The sequence below is a fragment of the Uloborus diversus genome, chromosome 10 (assembly GCF_026930045.1).
Source record: "Uloborus diversus isolate 005 chromosome 10, Udiv.v.3.1, whole genome shotgun sequence".
Taxonomy (NCBI): Eukaryota; Metazoa; Arthropoda; class Arachnida; order Araneae; family Uloboridae; genus Uloborus; species Uloborus diversus.
In genome coordinates, this window is record NC_072740.1 from 137226974 (window position 1) to 137245920 (window position 18947).

The following is an 18947-nucleotide window of genomic DNA, read 5'->3' on the forward strand; positions in this document are numbered from 1 at the left end:
GTTCTTCACTAACAAGACGGTTTGCTTTTTTTTCTTCAACTAAACACAATGCATGCTTTTTTAGAAAATGTCTTCAGTTCTTATATTCCACAGGAGGGTCCTTTTTGGACAGTAGTATTATCCGTGCGTTTATGGCAGCAACATTCAGAATGCAAAAAAATACTAGTATGGGCCATCGATTTGTTATCCTTGCCGTGGTTTAGGATGCCGCCATTTGATCAACAACATCCACTGCGCACTTCGTCATATTATAAAATGTCATTATCTCTAGCTTCTTTTTCTCAGTTCTCTCATCAATAGTGTCATTGTTATGCATCGTTGACAATAGTAAAACTCATTTTCCTTTCTTTGGAACATATGAGACGATTGTGCAATTTTTTTGGAATCCAAATAATGAAGAATGTATTTCACGTTTCTTCTTATTTACGAATTCAACAGGGATTTATTTTTTATTTTTTCGCAATGTTCCTACTATTGTAAGATTTTTAGAAATCAAATCTTTGGCCCCCAAAGGATAACTAGTGTACCAGTTATCTGTGGTAACGTTTCTACCTGTATTGTACAGTGGCTCTACAAGTCTTTTTACAACGTCAATCGGCTAGTTCGATTTGTTGCTATTTTTACCACAGTAGATTTCCATAGAAGAAGTATAAAAAGTTCTTGCAACGACTAGTGCAAATAGTTTTATTCCATACTTCAGGGGCTTGTTTGGTATATACTGTTTAAAGGCGCAGCGACCCCTAAACGGTTCCAGTTTTTCGTCAATGGTCACATATTCCCCTAAAGTGTAATTTTCTTTGCAGTTTGCATCGAAAGCTTCAAAGATTTCATTTATTGCAGCCAGTTTATTGTCTTGTTTCCTTGAATCTCTGGTATGTACATCGTCAAAGCGTAAACATCTCCTTAAAAAAAGAAAATGGTTGTATGACATTACACAACGAAATATTTTGATTCCGGTTCCGTCAGTAGCCCATAAGTCCCTTACAGTTAGATGAGAAGACTTGAGAAGACCTGCTAAATATAATGAGCCAAATAAAGCCTTAATTTCCACCGAATCTGTGCATTTTTCATCCCTTAGTCTTGAGTAATTTTTTGAAATGTCATGTATAAAAATATTCGTGTATTCTACTATTTGGTTTATCATCGATAAAAACGCTCCATCTCTCAAAGACATCACTGACATTTTTGGCGTTTCCTTTTGGCCCAGGAAGATGCGTAATTATAATTCGAGCTGGAGCACGGCCATTAGCTCGAAATTTTGTTTTTTGCCAAATAGTTTTTGCATCTCTTCCAACAAAGGTGTTATCTCTATCGAGATCTGCAGAACTTTCGCTTCCTGAAAATTTGCTCTCACTGTCGTGGTCACTGAAGTTTCCTTGATCACTAAAACATTCATCGTCTGGAATGACATCTTCATCACTCTCCACATCGGCTAATAATTTGCGGAGACGATCCATCTCTTGCTCATATGGAGTCAGCATGCTTTGTTTGTAATAACTATTACAAACGCAGTTGAAAAATATGGATTAGCAAGAACAAAACCAAATTATCATTGTGAACCGCACACGCGTGCACTCAAAATCATGACTAGAAGAAGGATTGCTGAAAACTACTTCCATTTCCCAACCTTTTTTCTAAATTCATTGAATGCATTGCATTGGAAATAATTCCAAACAGCTGTTCCGTTTCGAGAATTTTACTGACGCCAGTACTCGCACGGGGTCGAAAAAGACCCCACTTTCAAAACCCCCCTTGTTTACAAGAAAACATTCCAACCACACCCACACTTCAATCAAGGACACAATCCCAGCTGAATGATTTCTTTATCTGTGCATGAAAATCCAAGAAATGGAAACAAAAAATGGCTGGGGTCATTTACGACCCCGTGCGAGCTCTCGCGAGTTAAGGGCCAGCACGTTTACTTGCTGGCCTATATTTTAATTTGTAATTTTATTACATTCTACCCAAAACCACGGTTTCAGTTCACTTAGTAAAACTATTTATTTCAAAAATTTATATTCAACTAAAATACTTTTCTGTATGTATTCCACTATGTATATATATGAACAACAAAACAATAAATTTTTGCTCAAAAGTTATATTTTGGTCACATATTTAAAGAAAAATTGTGTGAAACAATTTAGCAATCTAATATGATATCCACATTAGATGTGTCGGATATGCCTAATCAATGTTGATAACCAAATTTCAGATATAAAAAATCATTCTACAAAAAGTAAAAAGCTTAACTGGTTACAAAAAAAGCAAACATCAGTTTAAGGTCCTTGTCTTTTATAACCCAGTAATATGTCCCTGCATGACATCAAAATGTAACAAAATGTCGCTCAATTTATTATTACTGCTTATTTTCCTATATCTTTTGCAGAATTTTCCTCCAAACCTAGTTCAAGTGTTCAGGCGTATTCTGCATATATATAATGGCAAGTAACAAAAAAGGAATTAAGCATTTGAAAAAGGGGGAGGAATAAAAAAAAATTATAAACAAAGCCAAAGACAAAGAAAAGCTGCTTTGAGATTGAACTCATCAGCATTGGAAATCTCAAAGTTCTTTTCGTACCAAAACTACAAAGCAACACAAATGGATAGTTAGGCAAATGCATTACAAATTCAAATAATGCATACTTTGAAGCGGCAGCCAAATTTTTAAAAGATAAAAAATGGGGAGAGAATGTAATGAATATGTATACAAATGCCTGGCGTGGAAATAATCATTTACCACCGGCAAAGACAAATTCAGGAAAACTATATCAAAATTCTCTTTTAAATTTTCCTGTCATCCTATTTAAAATTTAAAATAGTTCATTTTAAATTCTGAGTTTTTTTTTCACTAAGCCTTTAATTAAAAAAAAATTATAATATATAAATTTTTATATTTTTAATCTTCCATTTTATGGTTCATGTTTTAAAAAGAAATTCATCACCTTTTGATACCACCTTTCTTTTTTTTTTTTGCAAAATGCGCAATTACTAAGGGATTTATTTACCCTGCCTTTGGATAAATACCCAAAAAAATATTTACCTTCCCACCCAACATCACTAATTGCGTGTATTACAAATAGTTTGAATCATGAAGTACTGGGTGGGGAGCAAGTGCAAATGAGCAAGGCAACGGAAAATGATATTTTGATTTGTTTTTCCTTATTAATGTGAAAGCTGCTTCTATATTTGCCCATTATCACCTAAACAGCAATAAAATAAACAAATAATATCATAGTGTCTTAATAACTTCTCAGTTTATTCTTCCAAACATCACTCCTGCTTCCTTTTTTTTTTTTTTTTGGATATGACTAACCTAGATTGTAATTTTGAAATCCTGGAGTTCATCATTGAATTGCTTATACTCCTCCAATTATGACATTGAAAAGAAAGATTCTTTTTACACGATATGTTTCTTTCATAATTTCATCAAGTCTTTCAATAAAAAATATTATAAACTGTGTAATACATATGTATGTTTCAGTTTTACCAATTATTTCATATTTAGATTTTAAAAAAAAATCCCATTCACTTTTTGCATTTTTTTGTAAAATACCCAGTTTTTCGGTATTTACCCAGGCCTTGGGTAAATACTAGGGATGCACCGGATAGTGATTTTGCCGGATACCGGATATCCGATGCCCCCTTACCTGCCGGATTCGTTTATCCGTCATTTCAAATTCTGGTATGCATGTTCGCATATTTTTCTGCAATGCCATTTCAAAACAATAAATCAAACTTGTTCCACATATCATTTCTTTAAAAACATGTTAAGTACATTCAAATGTACTTTTTTAGAGCCTCTGTATTTTAATTTAGGAATTGTGCTATATATAAAATGAAACATTAAAATATTGTTTTATTTCGACAGATTTTTTCGAAAGAGACAAACTTTCGTCAAAAATTAATTCTGTATATAATGTACACATGGTTTAAACTTTTAATTATTCATAGTTGAAATCTTAAAGGTCGTATAATGAGTCGTATTTGTTATTAGATTTGCATGACGTGTAGAAATTTTTTTAAACGTCATCATAAAGTAATACATTTTCTTGTTTCCAATATAGAAATAACAAAAGATAAAACTTTGCTTTGAAATCATTTTTTTTACAGATAATACACGTGTAAAATTTTTCTAACATACAAGTTAAAAAAGAAAATATTAAAACAGGGCCAGTTTGTCGCAAAAAATAAATAAATAATCAACTTAAAATTTTACTTTAATTCCAGAAATAAAGGTACATTTTCTCTAAAGATGCAAATTAGCATCTTAAATACAGGAGTGCCCCCCCCCCCCTAAGAGCAAGGGCCCACCCCCTAAAAACCATAAATACCCCCCAAATAGAAAGCCCCCCTCCAAAAAAGAGAAAAGACCCCCTAAAACACCCCCCCCCCCAGGTGGGCAACCCAGTTAACAAATTAATAAACGTATGCTAAAATAATCAACTGAAAATTTTACTTTAATTCCAGAAAACAAAGATTCACTCTCTTAAAAAATAACATCTTAAATACAGTATTAAGAGTCATTCTCAACGCGTTCACTTTTTAAAAACAAATTAATAAACTTACGCTTAAATAATCAACTGAAAATTTCCCTTTAATTCCAGAAAATAACGATTCACATTATCAAAAAATGCAAATTAATATCTTAAATATATTATTAAAAGTCGTTCTCAACATGTTCGTTCTCAACAATTTTTTTTAAACATAAATAAAATTATACTTAAATAATCAACTGAAAATTTCACTTTAATTTCAGAAAATAAAGATTCACATTCGTAAATGATGCAAATTAACATTTTAAACAAACTATTAAGAGTCGTGTTAAACACGTTCATGCTTTAAAAATAAATTAATAAACCAATTCTTAAATAATCAACTTGAAATTTTATTAAATTCCAAAAAATAAAGTTACACATTCTTAATGATGCAAATTAACATCTTATATATATAATATTAAAAAATATGTTAAACATGTTCAATCTTTCTTAAATGAATTTATAAATTTATATTTGATCAATAAACTTAAATTTTACTTTAATTCTAGAAAAAATAAAAATACACATTCTTAAAAAAATACAAATTAAATTCTTAAATATATTATTAAAAATTATACTATACAATTAAAAAATTAGAAAGAAGAAAATGAAGCAATAACTTATAGCTGTTATTTCTCACTGCTATATTCACCGTCAATTTTAAATGCTAAATATCAGTTGAAAGTTTCCACACCGTACTACTCTAAACATTGCTTTGTTTCAGTGCGACTATTCTGCATTTTTCATTAGTTTCTTTCATTCTTCGTTTTAATGTTCATGAGATATAATGGCACCAAAGCGTGCATTATTAAATTATTAATACAATGTAACTATATTATTGTTTTATTTACATGTCTCTCTCCCATTGACCATTAATTTTGTACATCGTAACAGAGTTTTATGCTGAATAATACAGCTTTTTTTTATGCAAGAAACGGTAATATATAGTTAAGAAATGGTTCGAAATAGTGTGAGAGGTGTTTACAAATGCCTAAACTTTTTTAGTGTGTTTCTAAAAATCCGAATACATACATTTTTCTACTAAGCTAAATTTCAACTTACGCGAGAGGAGTAGTGGAATGCATTTCTCCCGCAAGTTGGAACTTGACTGTATTTTAATTTTCAACACGGCCGCTTCTCCAACTTCAAGCGCTTTGATATGAACCATTTCAAGGTCGACTTTTCACTTCAGCGTGTTAAAGCAGAGAAAGTGAGAGAGGGAGGGAGAAATTATTGGCAACATACCGTCAGCAGATTCGCGAAGGAGGGGGGGGGGGGGATGCGGCGGAATGCCAGAAGCTAGGTTTGAAGAGGAATGGTTGTTTTTGAAACAGCAATTAAAAGAGAAAGCATCATCGAAAAGTTTATGAAACAGTGAAAGCTTTAACTGGAATTTTTGCAGAAGTAAATTCAAAATTAAACCCTCATTTCATACCGGATAACCCCACATCAACCCTGGATATCTCTCACATTTTTACCGGATAACTGCCCGGATACCCTGCAAAAAACTGTCGGATATCCGGATCTGGAGAGGCTTGCCAGATCGGATACCTCATAGTTCCGGATAGTTAAAAAATCAGCCGGATAGGCCGGATAGTTACCGGATATCCGGTGCATCCCTAGTAAATACCCAAAAAATATTTACCTACCCACTGGGTATTTACCTGATCCACATCACTAGGTGGGAAAGAAGGGGGGACGGAGGGTTCCCCTGGTAATTTTTTTAAATCTATGGTCATAAAAAAGCATTTTAGCTTCATATTTTTAAAATTTTGCAATTCCACTTTGGATGTCCCCCCCCCCTAAACGTATGACGCCCGGGACGGACCGCCTTTTCTAACAACATCATCAGCCTTTTCCAACATCGAAGGACATGATATTGGAGCATTCTGTGACCTAGTTTGTTTGAACCACACAAATCAGCAAAGCTTTTTCCAGATCTTCGTGTTTAGCAGTCCTCAACCGTTTTCTCTCTGGCTCAAACATAACTGCGCTCAAACAATGAAGAAATTTAATCCTTGTTTTTTATTACTGTTGATAAAATAGAATTGGATATGCCAAACTCTTTACAAATTTCTGTTTAAGTCCTGCGTTTTTCATCAACTGCATTAAGCAAGTCCATCTTCATTTTTAAAGAAATAGCTGTTTGCTTCCATTTCTCAGCCACTGTGCCCACAAAACATGAAAGAGAGTTGAAACAAGAAATACAAAGTGTAGATTTTTGGCCAATATTAATGTGAAATTCAACAGTTAACATAAACCAACCTAACAAAGAAAAAAACTACTAAATGTGTGTTAAAATGCTTGGGAATTCTTTATGCTCGAACTGGATACTTCTTTCTTTGTAGAAGATAAGGATTCTATTCATTAGAGAAGGAGTGGAAGATCCTGGAAGGCTAATGAAGACGAACCAGTTTCCGGAAGTTCCATGAAACTGTTCCATGGGAAAACTTTTCAGTGACTTGTAGCAAACTGGTCACCGAAGATCTAAAGTAAATTTTTTTTTCGTGTTAAGAGATTTTTGTTTCGTGTTAAAAGAAAAATAATGTATGTATTAAATTGCTATGTACACAGTCTGAATCTCTATATCATTTCGTGTTTACAGATTTTTCATTTTAAGAGTTTTCATGTTAAACGTGTTTCACTGTAATATAAAATACAGTGGAACACCATTTATAGGTTTCACTTTTACAACGTTTTTATCATTAATACGTTTTTTAAATTGGTCCCTGTAGGGTCAAATACACATTAACATATATCTATTATACTTTTTTCCTTTATACGCTTTTTTCATACAGCCCATTCAAAAACATATAAATGGTGTTTCACTGTAATGCACGAAAACGGAATAATCATAAGTTACTTTGCATTATTTGAGAATCTTTGTGCCCACATAAACTCAAATATCAGCTGGGGGTAATTACTAAAACCAAATCTTAATGGATTTGTCATTCCCTCACTAGTCACCATTTGGAAGTTAGGGGGCAGTTGCTCCCCCTGCCCCCTACCCCTCCCGTATGAGCCACCTATGTTGGTAGGGGTACCTGAAAACCCTTGCTTTGTTAGGTTGCTACCACATTTGCCTATTCAAGGTCCTTATTTTACTGATTTTCATATTATAAAATGAAAGGAACTAAAGATTAGCTAATGATTGATGAGAGGTGGGTTGAGTATATTAATAAATTAGCTAACAAATAAGAAAAGCAAGTTTCAGTGTGGTTAGCGAGACCAAAATAATGCATTAACAGGTAGTGCACCAAATGGCTGTCAAGGGACTGGTTACAAGGGGCTGGTTTTTAAGAACAAAAAACTTCTTTCATTTGAAATAAAGACTTTTTTTCTTAGTAATTAAATGTTGTACACACAGCCTCTTGTATGAATCTTCAAGCAATTCAATTTACTTTTGCGTAAGTTAATGTCGAATAGTACAAGAGAAGCTTCAAAATGGCTAGAAAATTGAACCAACTTTAAATTCTTCTTGAGATACCATGCTACCAAATAATGCTCGTTAGTTAAATAAATGTTTAGCTATGAAAAAGAGAGGATGGGTTAAACCCCCCTCTTTCCCCTATGCACCTGTAAAAATTCGAAATGACGTCAACCTGAAACAAAATGCTATTGATTTTATTCCGGAATAGGGCCCTACAACTTCATACAAAGAAGGTTGAAATCAGTATACCAAAAAAAATAATGTTTCCCAAAAGTGGCCAACAATATTTCTTTTAAGTTATGTTACTTGGAGATAAATACTTCAAGATGACGAGGAATGTCACTTATGAGCAGGGTGCCTCCCCCCCCCCCGGCCCCTATGAGCAAGGCAATACCATGAAGACCGCTTCAAGAGCAAGACCTTTCCCCCCAAAAGAGAGAAAATCCCCCCCCCCCTCTATGCATCCCTGCTAATGAGTTCAAAAATGTCTACCTACATGAAAGAAAAAATTTCTTTTGCCAGACCTGTTTCAAATTTTTACAGGGGACAAATGCAGGGGCGGTGAATAGAGGGGGTCAACAGTGGAAGGTAATACCTCCAAATTTTTTGAAAATAATGATTCAAAAATGAGCAAATTTAATTTACATACATCACAAATCAATATTCAAAAACAAATCTTGCAGGTTCCCTAGAGTGGGTCTGGTTCTCCAGAGTGGTTGATGAAACTTAACACATTTCCAGACATAAGCAAGCGTTTTCCATTTTTTTAAATTATTAGAAATTCACCAAGCATTTACCGGCTTTTCAGAATAGAAAAAAACTGATGAAGAATCACGGTTACTTTTAACTAAAGGCATAATTTCGTCTTATAGGCTAAATATCTCGTTCTTGTGTGCTTGGTGTAACGACCGATGCAAGTGATGTGGCTGAATGATTTTCACAAGAAAATGCCTTGGTATTTTACATTCATTGTTACACTCATATTTTAAGTGTGTCTATTTAATAAGTGTTCATCACTTTCTTCTGCTAGAAATACATTTCAGCTGCTCAATGCATAGTATGCTTTCTTAGATACTCTTTAAAAATACATAATATTTTTGAAAAAAAAAATCTCATATCATCCTATTATCTTTTCTGGGGGCTCTTTAACTATGCAATCTCACCCGATACCATGATTAGTACTTGCTGTTAGTTAATGTTTTGTTCATAATACAAACATATGTTATACAAAACATAATAACTGTTTTGTTCATTGTTTTTATGAACGATATTCACAAAAATATTTCTGGGAACATGAATTGTTTTGCTGATGATGTCAAAGTTATGGGGACTGTAGAAAATGAAGAACAAGCAAAACAGCTGCAGGAGGATCTAGATCATATTACGGAGTGGGCTGATAAATGGGGTATGGTTGTTAATGTTGGGAAATGTCAAGTGCTACATTTAGGGCATGGAAATAAGTGTACAAGTTATTACTTGTAAGGTTCAGTCATTAGTCAGGCAGACAAAGTTATTGATCTGGGGGTCTTAATAAGTCAGGATTTAAAGTTTAGCCAACAGTGCAGCATTGCTAGTAACAAGGCCAATAAGATGCTTGGGTTTATCAATAGATCTATTTCAAACAAATCTAAAGAAGTTCTTTTGCCCTTATATAGAAGTTTGGTAAGACCTCATTTGGAGTATGCTGTTCAGTTTTGGTCTCCTTATCTTAAGAAAGACATTAATGTATTGGAAAGGGTTCAAAGGCGAGCTACAAGGCTAATAAATGGACTTTCTCACTTAGACTGTGATTCCAGGCTTAGAAGGCTAAAAATGTACAGTCTTGAGCAAAGAAGAGACCGAGGGGACATGATTCAGTAGTTTAAATTTATTAAAATGAAAGATGTTACGGGGCTGAAGTTTAGCACTGAAAACAGACAAGGGGTCATTGTTTTAAGCTATTTAAATCTCAGGCTAACATGGATATTAGGAAAAATTATTATTATAGCAGGGGTAGTGTAACCTTGGAACAGTTTACCGGAAGAGGTGGTAATGAGCGAGGGAGTGGATAGTTTTAAGAGGGCCATTGATCTTCACTGGGGATTGTAAATTGACTAGGACCAGTCTAGCTGGGCCCAGAGCCTGTTGCTGGTCGTCACTTTTGTATTTGTATTTGTTCCATACTGAGGTAATTCATATTTAAGAAACTCTCCCCCCCCCCCTCCAAATGAAATGCAGAAATGCCGCCCCTGGACAAAGGGTACACTTCAATTCATATTATATCCGAAAAAAAAGAACCACTACCACATGTAAATACTGCATATGCTTGTTTTCTTTTAAGATATGTTTGATTGCAAGTTGGAAATTGTTCCCACCTGCAGACTTGATAGTTTGCAATAAATGTAAATATTGAATCATCATTATTTAATGAGATAATTATTCAACATTTTCAATTGGCAGAACAATTAACATTGTAAAAAAAAGTTTTTTCAAAGTTAAAACTGCTAAGTCATGTTAATTGTACAGGAATGGGGCACATTGAAGGAAATACTTTTTAAAGATCAGTCAAGAGTGAAAAGAGGATGGGGGTAATGGCTAAACCTCTTTATTACGGATTTGATCTAAGACGCTCTAAAACAATTATTACTAGGGACAAAATTCAATTGGAAAGAGCTTCTAACTATTCAGCGAAAATTTCACCTTATTTACGATCGAAAGAAATAGGAAGAATCTGACAGTGAGAATTAAATTATATTCTCGAGTGATTAATAGTTTTAAGCGTAGGTTATAGTTAAAATGGAAAAAAATTCTGGGAATGCAAGCTCAGAGCGATGAAATTTCAGACATCATAAATTATACACAATGACATAGAAAACCGTCTTAAAGTGTAAAAATCAGCACGCAGAAACAAATGATGAATAAAGAAAAAAGTTTTTTTCTTCAGTATATTAGTAACATTACATAATAATGCAAAAATCTCACCTAATAAAAGTTAACCAAAACGCTAAAACATGATATTTGGTCCATTTAGACATTCGTTTTGGAACAACATCAGTTTCATCCAATGCTTCACAATCAGAGTCATTTTGAATCACTCCACGCCGAGTAGCCATGGAAAAGACACTTTGTCAAATTTCCAAGCGACGACACATTCAGAAGCAGTCCAATGCAACAGCCTGTCCAACGCTACCAAAACACCTGACGGTGACAAGACAACCATCAAACGAAAGAAAACACAAGAAAAGAAAAACACACGATATAAGTAATACGTTGCCAAGATAAAACTAGTTTCAAACTTTATTCAGAGCTAAGCAAAAGGTGGAGTGAAACTATGTCAAACTTATGACGTCAAACATGGCTCTGCTGTAAGAAAACATGAAAACTACGTTTTCAACAGGGACTCTAGTTTTCGCTAAGAGACTATAATAAACTTAATCAAAAGGGAATTGCGGGACATTATTTTGCTGTTGAATACATGCATATGTAAGGATAAATACTTGGGACATTAAATTATTGGGAAAATTATCAGGTCTGCCGAGAGCCAAGACGCCCCGCCCCCCCCCCCCCCAAAAAAAAAGGGAGGAAAAAGCAAGAAAGAAAAACAAACTAAAATTGCTTACAAGAAAACAATTAACTCAGTTTAAGTGCCATAGCAATGAATACCAAAAGAGTAAGTTTTAGTTACAATCAATAGTTTTAAATCAAAAATACTACTTGCTAATTAATACAAAAAGAAAACAAATGACACAGAAATTCACACATCAAAACTAAATTTGTATGAATTGAAACTATGCATATTCAAAATATTGAACTTATTTCAAAACAACCTTCCATGCTTTTTGATCTGCAAAATGATTCATAATACTTTGTTTGCATGATTAATAACCAAAATGCCCATATTGCAGATGCACGAATGAACTAATCATTTGCGCGGGATAACAATTTCTTGAGATTCTGATCGACAAACTTTTGTGTGCATCAGAAGTGACGCAGTTAGTGTGACAAAAAGTCGAGCATGCGCTCATCTAGCTTTCTTTCTTTCTTTCTCGCTATCCGTGGTCGTATGTACTGCTTTGAGTACCGCTGCTAGCTATCAAGAGTATCGATTTTGAAACACGTGTGTACAAACAACGCTTTTTGAGTATTGTTTAGTATTCTCGTTGTTTATAATAAATTTTCTTCATTTAAATATACAGTTTTGTTGTGGCTGAAACGTCTTGGCTGGGACTCAATTCGGGGTTCAAAGCTTAGCGCTCTACCGACTGAAGCCACTATGATTGTGAGCCAGATTGCGCGCTGAGCAGCAATGCGACTTGCACGATATGCATATGTATACGAAAACGGTAATTTCTGTTTTCATGAAGGATGCACATTGACACATATTTATCTAAGTTTATGTAAATGCAGTTAATTTTCGATTCCCCAGCAGCACAGCAGTATCGGCCAATGTCATAACCACGGTGTTTGGTAGATTGGCCAATATCGGGTAAAGCTGGGTCGGCCAGCGTAAAACGGCTAACTTTTTTACAATATTGGGCAATACTCGTTGCCAGTATTGGCCAATACTGGCAAATCAAAATTGGCTAATGTTGGCCGGTAATTTTCCCCCAGTATTGGCAGATACTCGGAGCGAGTTTTGGCCAATATCGGTTAAAGTTGGGTCGGCCAGCGTCGAACGGTCGACTTTTTAACAATATTGGGCAATATTTGATGCCAGCATTGGTCAGTACCGGCAGAACTAAATTGGCCAATACCGGGTAGCAATCTCTTTTGCAGCATTGGCCGATACTCGAGCCAATACTGGCCAATGAGGCCAGGTGACACTGGCCGATTATATATAGCTATTAGCCAGTGTTGGGCAATACTGCTAAAACAGAATTCAGTCTTAAAAAAAATCGGCATACAGCCTTCCATCCATCAGCTTTAGGGTTTTGTTTTACCTCTTTTAATTGAAGGATGGAAATCTGTGTGACGATTTTTTTTTCAAATAACGGAATTGTCTTTACTGAGAAGTGGCACAAAACTGTGCGTTTGTGTTTTATTCCTAGCGCACTGGTCAAAGGTCCCTCGACCTTTCTGTCTTAAAACGACATAATTTACGGCTACAATAACTAGACTAGAGGAAAATTGACGGTGTTTATCATTTATTTTATAATTAGATTACTGACAGTAATATCTTTCACTTTTCATCATTTTTAATGAGCAGCAAATTACTTTTTTTATGCCAAATGTTAAGATTGTGAGAAATTAAGATTCATTATTGTTAAGAGTAAGGATCAGATTTAAGCATGATAGTTCTTCCCACTGACCGTATTTCCATCATAAATGTTTTTGTTCGCTCATTCGTTCATATAAATGATATAATCAAAATCCTTATTTTTTTCTTAAAGGAACAATTTATATATTTACAAGTTCATTGGGGAAAAATTTTTTATTCATTTTTTTTACATATTATCAGCTAGGTAATATGTAAAAAACATACATATTATTTATAACAAATATGTTTCATTAAAACATACATATACATTGTGTTTACATATTATCAACTTTTTTGTCTTCGTTTCGACCATTCAGTGTCCTTTATTTGATACTGTGAGACCGATGATCCCAGTCTACAGCTCCAGCAAGTATATGCCGATTCTGCGGCTGATAGCATTTGTATTCGCAGCATCCCACTTAATTTTTACACTTGCTAAAGAGAGAGAGAAAAAAAGCAGTTACTTAAAATATAATTACACTTTTTTTTAAACTCTGCAATGTGCAAAGCAAACACATAGTAAGGATTACTACTTATAACCAACATGTAAATTGTAAACTACATACAATGGACTCTCGTTTTTTGCAGGGGTTACATTCCACACAAACGCTGTGTAAATGAAGACTTAACAGTAATGTTAAAATAGGTTAGGTTATGTTCCATTGATAAAAAATATGTACTAATTCCAATACAAATACACAATGGATATGAAGAAAATATGAATTAACTTAGGGAATATGAATAAGAGCTGTTTATGATATTCCTTTGGCAGTCATTTTTCTACGCAGGGCTTTTCCTTTGTGGGACATGAGCACATCCATGGTCACTTGCATCATTTCCATGATGGGATCTTCCTTTATAAACACAAATCAGAAAGATCCACTGTCAAAATATGGCTCAAAATTTAAATGTGGAAGCTTTCGGTCGAGTATCATCAATGTTGGTATTGTTCTTATTTGTCACTTCTAAAAGCTTTTTTTCAAGTGAGCTATGAATTGTGTGAGTTTAATAACATTACTTCTGAAAAGAGCTCTAAAAATGTCTCCAATGGCTCAAGCTCCCTTATAAGCATGCCAAATCATTTGTTATCTACAATCTTAGAAGTTTGAAATATGAAAATTTTGAAAAACTTGATGCATTTTAATGCTGCATCTGCATAAATCAAAACTCATCCATATAAAATGAAATAACGGTGTCAGATCTTAAACTGTGTGTAATGAAATCCGTGTAAAATGAGGGTATTGCAAATTAATTGGTAGTTAATCTGACATAAGTAGTGATGCAACAAGAATGGTTTGAAGGTCAAACTCTCCCCAGAGTTCTTAGCTTCAACATATACTGCTAATTTTATTACTGTAGAAACGGTAGAGTTAGCAATTTGCTACCAATTAGATAAAATTAAACACATCAAGACTATAGACCTCCCCTCCCATTCAGGTTAAAATTCTTGCTGCTCCAGTGGAGATGATTAAAGACATCTAATTATTTCATTGCTGATTATAGCAGTAACTAAACATTTTCCAAATCATGTCTTACTCTTTGATAAGACTCTTTACTTTGGCAAATTTATATTTTCAAAAAAATTCTCGCAGATTCCTACATTTTTTTTTCTTTCGGCTTGGGGGGAGGGAAAAGTTCTCAACTTATACCCTTTCCCCAAACCGATAAATGACACCACATACAATGGAGATATTTTTTTTACAACAATTATGTGTGATGAAATCATATGATTCCAAAAGTTTTCTTTGATAAATTTAATTTCAGCTACAAAAATGATGCTGTTCACCATCAACTAAAATGTTTGCAGATCACATGAAGATTGCTAGTGGACCACTGTGGGCTTTTAGTGGTAGCCCCCATTTACCCTTGCAATTATTAGACACTGTAAAATAACTCATATACAAACACATTATCCCTCGTATTATTTTAGCAAGTATTTTTAAATTACAAAATGAAAAAATTACGCATAACTTGATTTGCGGATATACATGATTTTCTTTGAATGGTTGTGTACTTCTGTTGTTATAAACAGAAAGAGAGAACACTTATAGGTTCAATATCAAACAAATTTATGTAGTACAATCCTAAGGTAAGTAATTACAGCAGAATATTTACAGGTGATAGAAATTCAATACAGATTAAATGTATAAGAAAATCACTTTGAAGAAATTTTTATTTTAGATTTAGCTTACCACCATTAAATTTAGATTAAATTAAATAGAAAAAATCTATTTTATCATTAAGTACTTTATTCTGCATAAATTGTTAATTTTATTACTTTCAAAAATGATCTATCAAACTACTGTTCAGAGTATGGATTTTTGAGGATCAATACATTTCTTAAATTAAGATCAGATTCCATAAAACTTCTCATTTTTGCTCACAATTCTAATTGTTGTATTTTGCAAACAAAAAGGAAAAGAAATCCTAGAGGCTTTAGATGCTAATTCTTCTAATTTTTAAAAATAATTGTATTATTATTTTATAGAAATATTTTTTTATATTCTAAATAATATTTAGAATAGAAAGATATATTTCTAGGCTTGAATAAGTTCAAAATACAATGAGTATTAAAGCAAGTCATCTATTTTCTTTATCATTCAAATAAAGATACTTCACAATCAAAAGTTCTTAATCGTGCACTATTGTTGAATTTACTAAGACAATCTGGTACTAGTTTTACAATAAACACTATTTTTCATGAAAACAAAATCTCCTCAGGGCTACTACTGATTTCAGCTATTAAAATAATTGCTTCTAGTAGTCTATGATATAAAAGCCTTCAAAATAGTTGCCAGATGCAGAAATAAATCGATGCGGAAAATAAGTTTTGAAAAAGTCATCAGATGTAGAAAATAATTTCGAAATAGAAAACAAATTTAAATGTTCAATCGATAAACAAACATACTTTTTTAAATACATTGAAAGTTATAATTTGTACACAGTACAAAATTAATTCAGACTGTCAAAGTAATTTTAATGTAAAGGAAAATATTCAGATGTTAAATTTAAAACTTGTTGATTTTAATTCATAATTCTTGTGACCATATGCATCAGCCTTACGATTACAAACTTGTTTAAAATTGACAATAACCAGGGAAAAAAAATTAATATGAACTAGAAATGAATATATATATACATATATAAAGTCAATTCATTACTAATTAACATTAAATATAAAATATGCAGATTTGAAAAAAGGAAAATACTTGGTACTCTGCAACAAAGAGAGGGCAAATTTACTAAAAATCTCATTGTTGTAGGTTAAGCAGGTCTTTAAGAAAGTAACATTAAGGTAAAAACCTGTTTCTTATTTTAAACACTACACCCTTCTTGAAATTAAAAAAAAAAAAAAAAACTAGTGCTCTTTTTCATTAAAAATATTTTCCAAGTACCAAAACTGAACTTATATAATGATAACTCCAAAAGAGATAAAAATTCTTACAACAGAAATCTAAATAGAACTTAAGAGAAGAAAAAGGTGCCTTTTAGTCCTCCCTTGTTTTGTTTATCTATCTGTGATAAAATTTGGTTGTAACCAAAGAAACATTTGCAATTTCTTAACTTAATTATATTAAACAGACATATTTTTCATATAATTTAAAATACTGCATATTCTTTCAACCTACATATGTTTTTTCTTTTAAAATTTAACTACATAGCAAGCTTAGAAACAATTAAGTCCCCTATGTTACTTTGTTGTCTCCTATGTTACCAACATCCAGGTAACACAGGGGACAAAATGGTATTAAAAATTCCCCTTGTATTAATGGAAATACTGCAAAAGTATATGATTTTTTTTCCTTTAAACTCAACCTGAAAGTTTTAACATGGGTTAAACAATAAAATAATTAAACCTTTCTATAATTTAATAGTAACACAGGGGACACATAAAAAAGACACCTATGTCTAAAGTTCTTTTTTCCTCACCTGGAACTCTTCAAAATAGCACATGTGAAAAAAATGGCTACTTTACATTAATAACTTGTAGAAGTACATAGCTATCGTTGACAATATTTAAGTAACACATTCTTATTATAATAATTAAAGAAGTAAGGAGGCAGTATCACAGGAGACAAATATCAGAAGACAAAAGATTTTCTACCATAAAATAAAAATAAATTTGAAATTTTATTTTAAAAACATGTTAGTATAATATGTTAATAATGAGTTGAAAAGAAAAAGAAACATATTTAAAAAAAATTAATAACATGAAAAAAAAAAGGTTTAAAAATAAAGTGCTGTTGGGACATGGTTTTTTTTATAGGACACAATTTCAATAACCCCATTCAAAAAGTAAAAAATGTACTTAATTTTAGTAATGTATCAATGAAAAATATGTCAGACCTATCATTTTTAATGTTTACATTTAACTTTGGTTTAAAATTTGGGAAAAGGTTACAGGGCAGTTCTCAAAAGGTGGGAGCAAACACAGACCTCAACTTTGAAGCTTCAACACAAAACAACTTTCATTTTAATTGACTCAAAAATTTTTGAGTTAAATAATAATACTGTATAGAGGCAAGAATTATGGGAAAATAAAATTATGGAATGTTAATGATAAATGGAAATAATTGTTAAATATATTAAAAATTATGGAAAAAATGCTCTTCAAATACCCTTAAAAATATATTTTCTTTGCTAAAAGGCACAATTTTGGACTTTCAAAACGTTAACTGAGCAAATGTACCATCAAAAATTTTTTTTTAAAATTATTTCCAACCAATTCAAAACAAAATTAAGGGTATAAATCTCAAACTGAATATTTTTTTGATATTTCCTACAAATTGAAAAATTAAAGACAGATTATTTATTGCGTAAAAAATTTTAAAAAAAGAAGGAAGTTGGAAGTTTCATGTATGTCCAAAAGTTACAATTTTGACAATGCTATTATTTGAGTACTAAATATATGATTTATATGTTTTAAAGGTATTTTTCGATCCTCAAAATCAATTGTTAATCATTTTAAAGTGTTTTCATATGTTTTTCTGCAGTATCTTTGAAGCAAAATCATTTTTCTTAAACATATATGTGAGATATCCAAATTGCGTTACGATCTAGACGCTGATAATTCTGTCCATATATTCAATATTATAGTATGATCTTCTGTCTTGTAACCTTACTAACTAAAGGCTATTATAATGTTAATTTCTTTAATAAATTGCTATTTTGCACAATTAATACATTATGCATTAAACATTACTTAAATAACAGTAGAAACTCAAGTTATGAAGTAACGAATAGTAAACAAAGGCAGCAAAAATTGCCAAGCAAACCCCAATTGGCGACAACTCACAGCGTACGATATGCAAAGGGTTACCAAAGAGGTATTCAGGCTTTTGCCAACAGCGCCGGTTTTGGTGACTTGATCACCTGCGCTGGCAAAATGGATGGTTTTTTTTTTCGGATTCTACAAAACCATAACAAAATTTTATTATTTTAAGACCAGTATATAAGGTCACTCATGTACTTCATAAATCCTCTATTTTTCATTGCAGAATTTAAAAATAGATAAAAATCTGTTACCTACCGGACAACTGTATGTCCAAAATCTGTTACCTACAGACCGATCATTAAATTTGCTATTTATTAAATTGCATAAATACCTGCTGTCTTTTTATGTTTGTGTATGATGTTCTAGGTATACATGCCATGCAATAAAAGCAAAATTGATTTCAAATTCCAAAATTTTAAAAATGGCTCAAAAACAAAGTTTTAGTTCCCACCTTTTGAGAAACTACCCTAC

At 32.5% G+C, this 18947-nt stretch overlaps 1 protein-coding gene across 1 annotated transcript in view; it reads right to left on the minus strand.

The window, feature by feature from the left end:
• Window positions 1-11140, minus strand: part of LOC129231226 (sugar phosphate exchanger 3-like) — a 64816-nt gene extending 53676 nt beyond the window's left edge. The window contains exon 1 of the mRNA XM_054865488.1: window positions 10927-11140. Within this exon, the coding sequence (XP_054721463.1) occupies window positions 10927-11057 (131 nt within the window). The 5' untranslated portion in view covers window positions 11058-11140. The remainder of the gene's footprint in view (window positions 1-10926) is intronic.
• Window positions 11141-18947: the final 7807 nt, after the last annotated feature.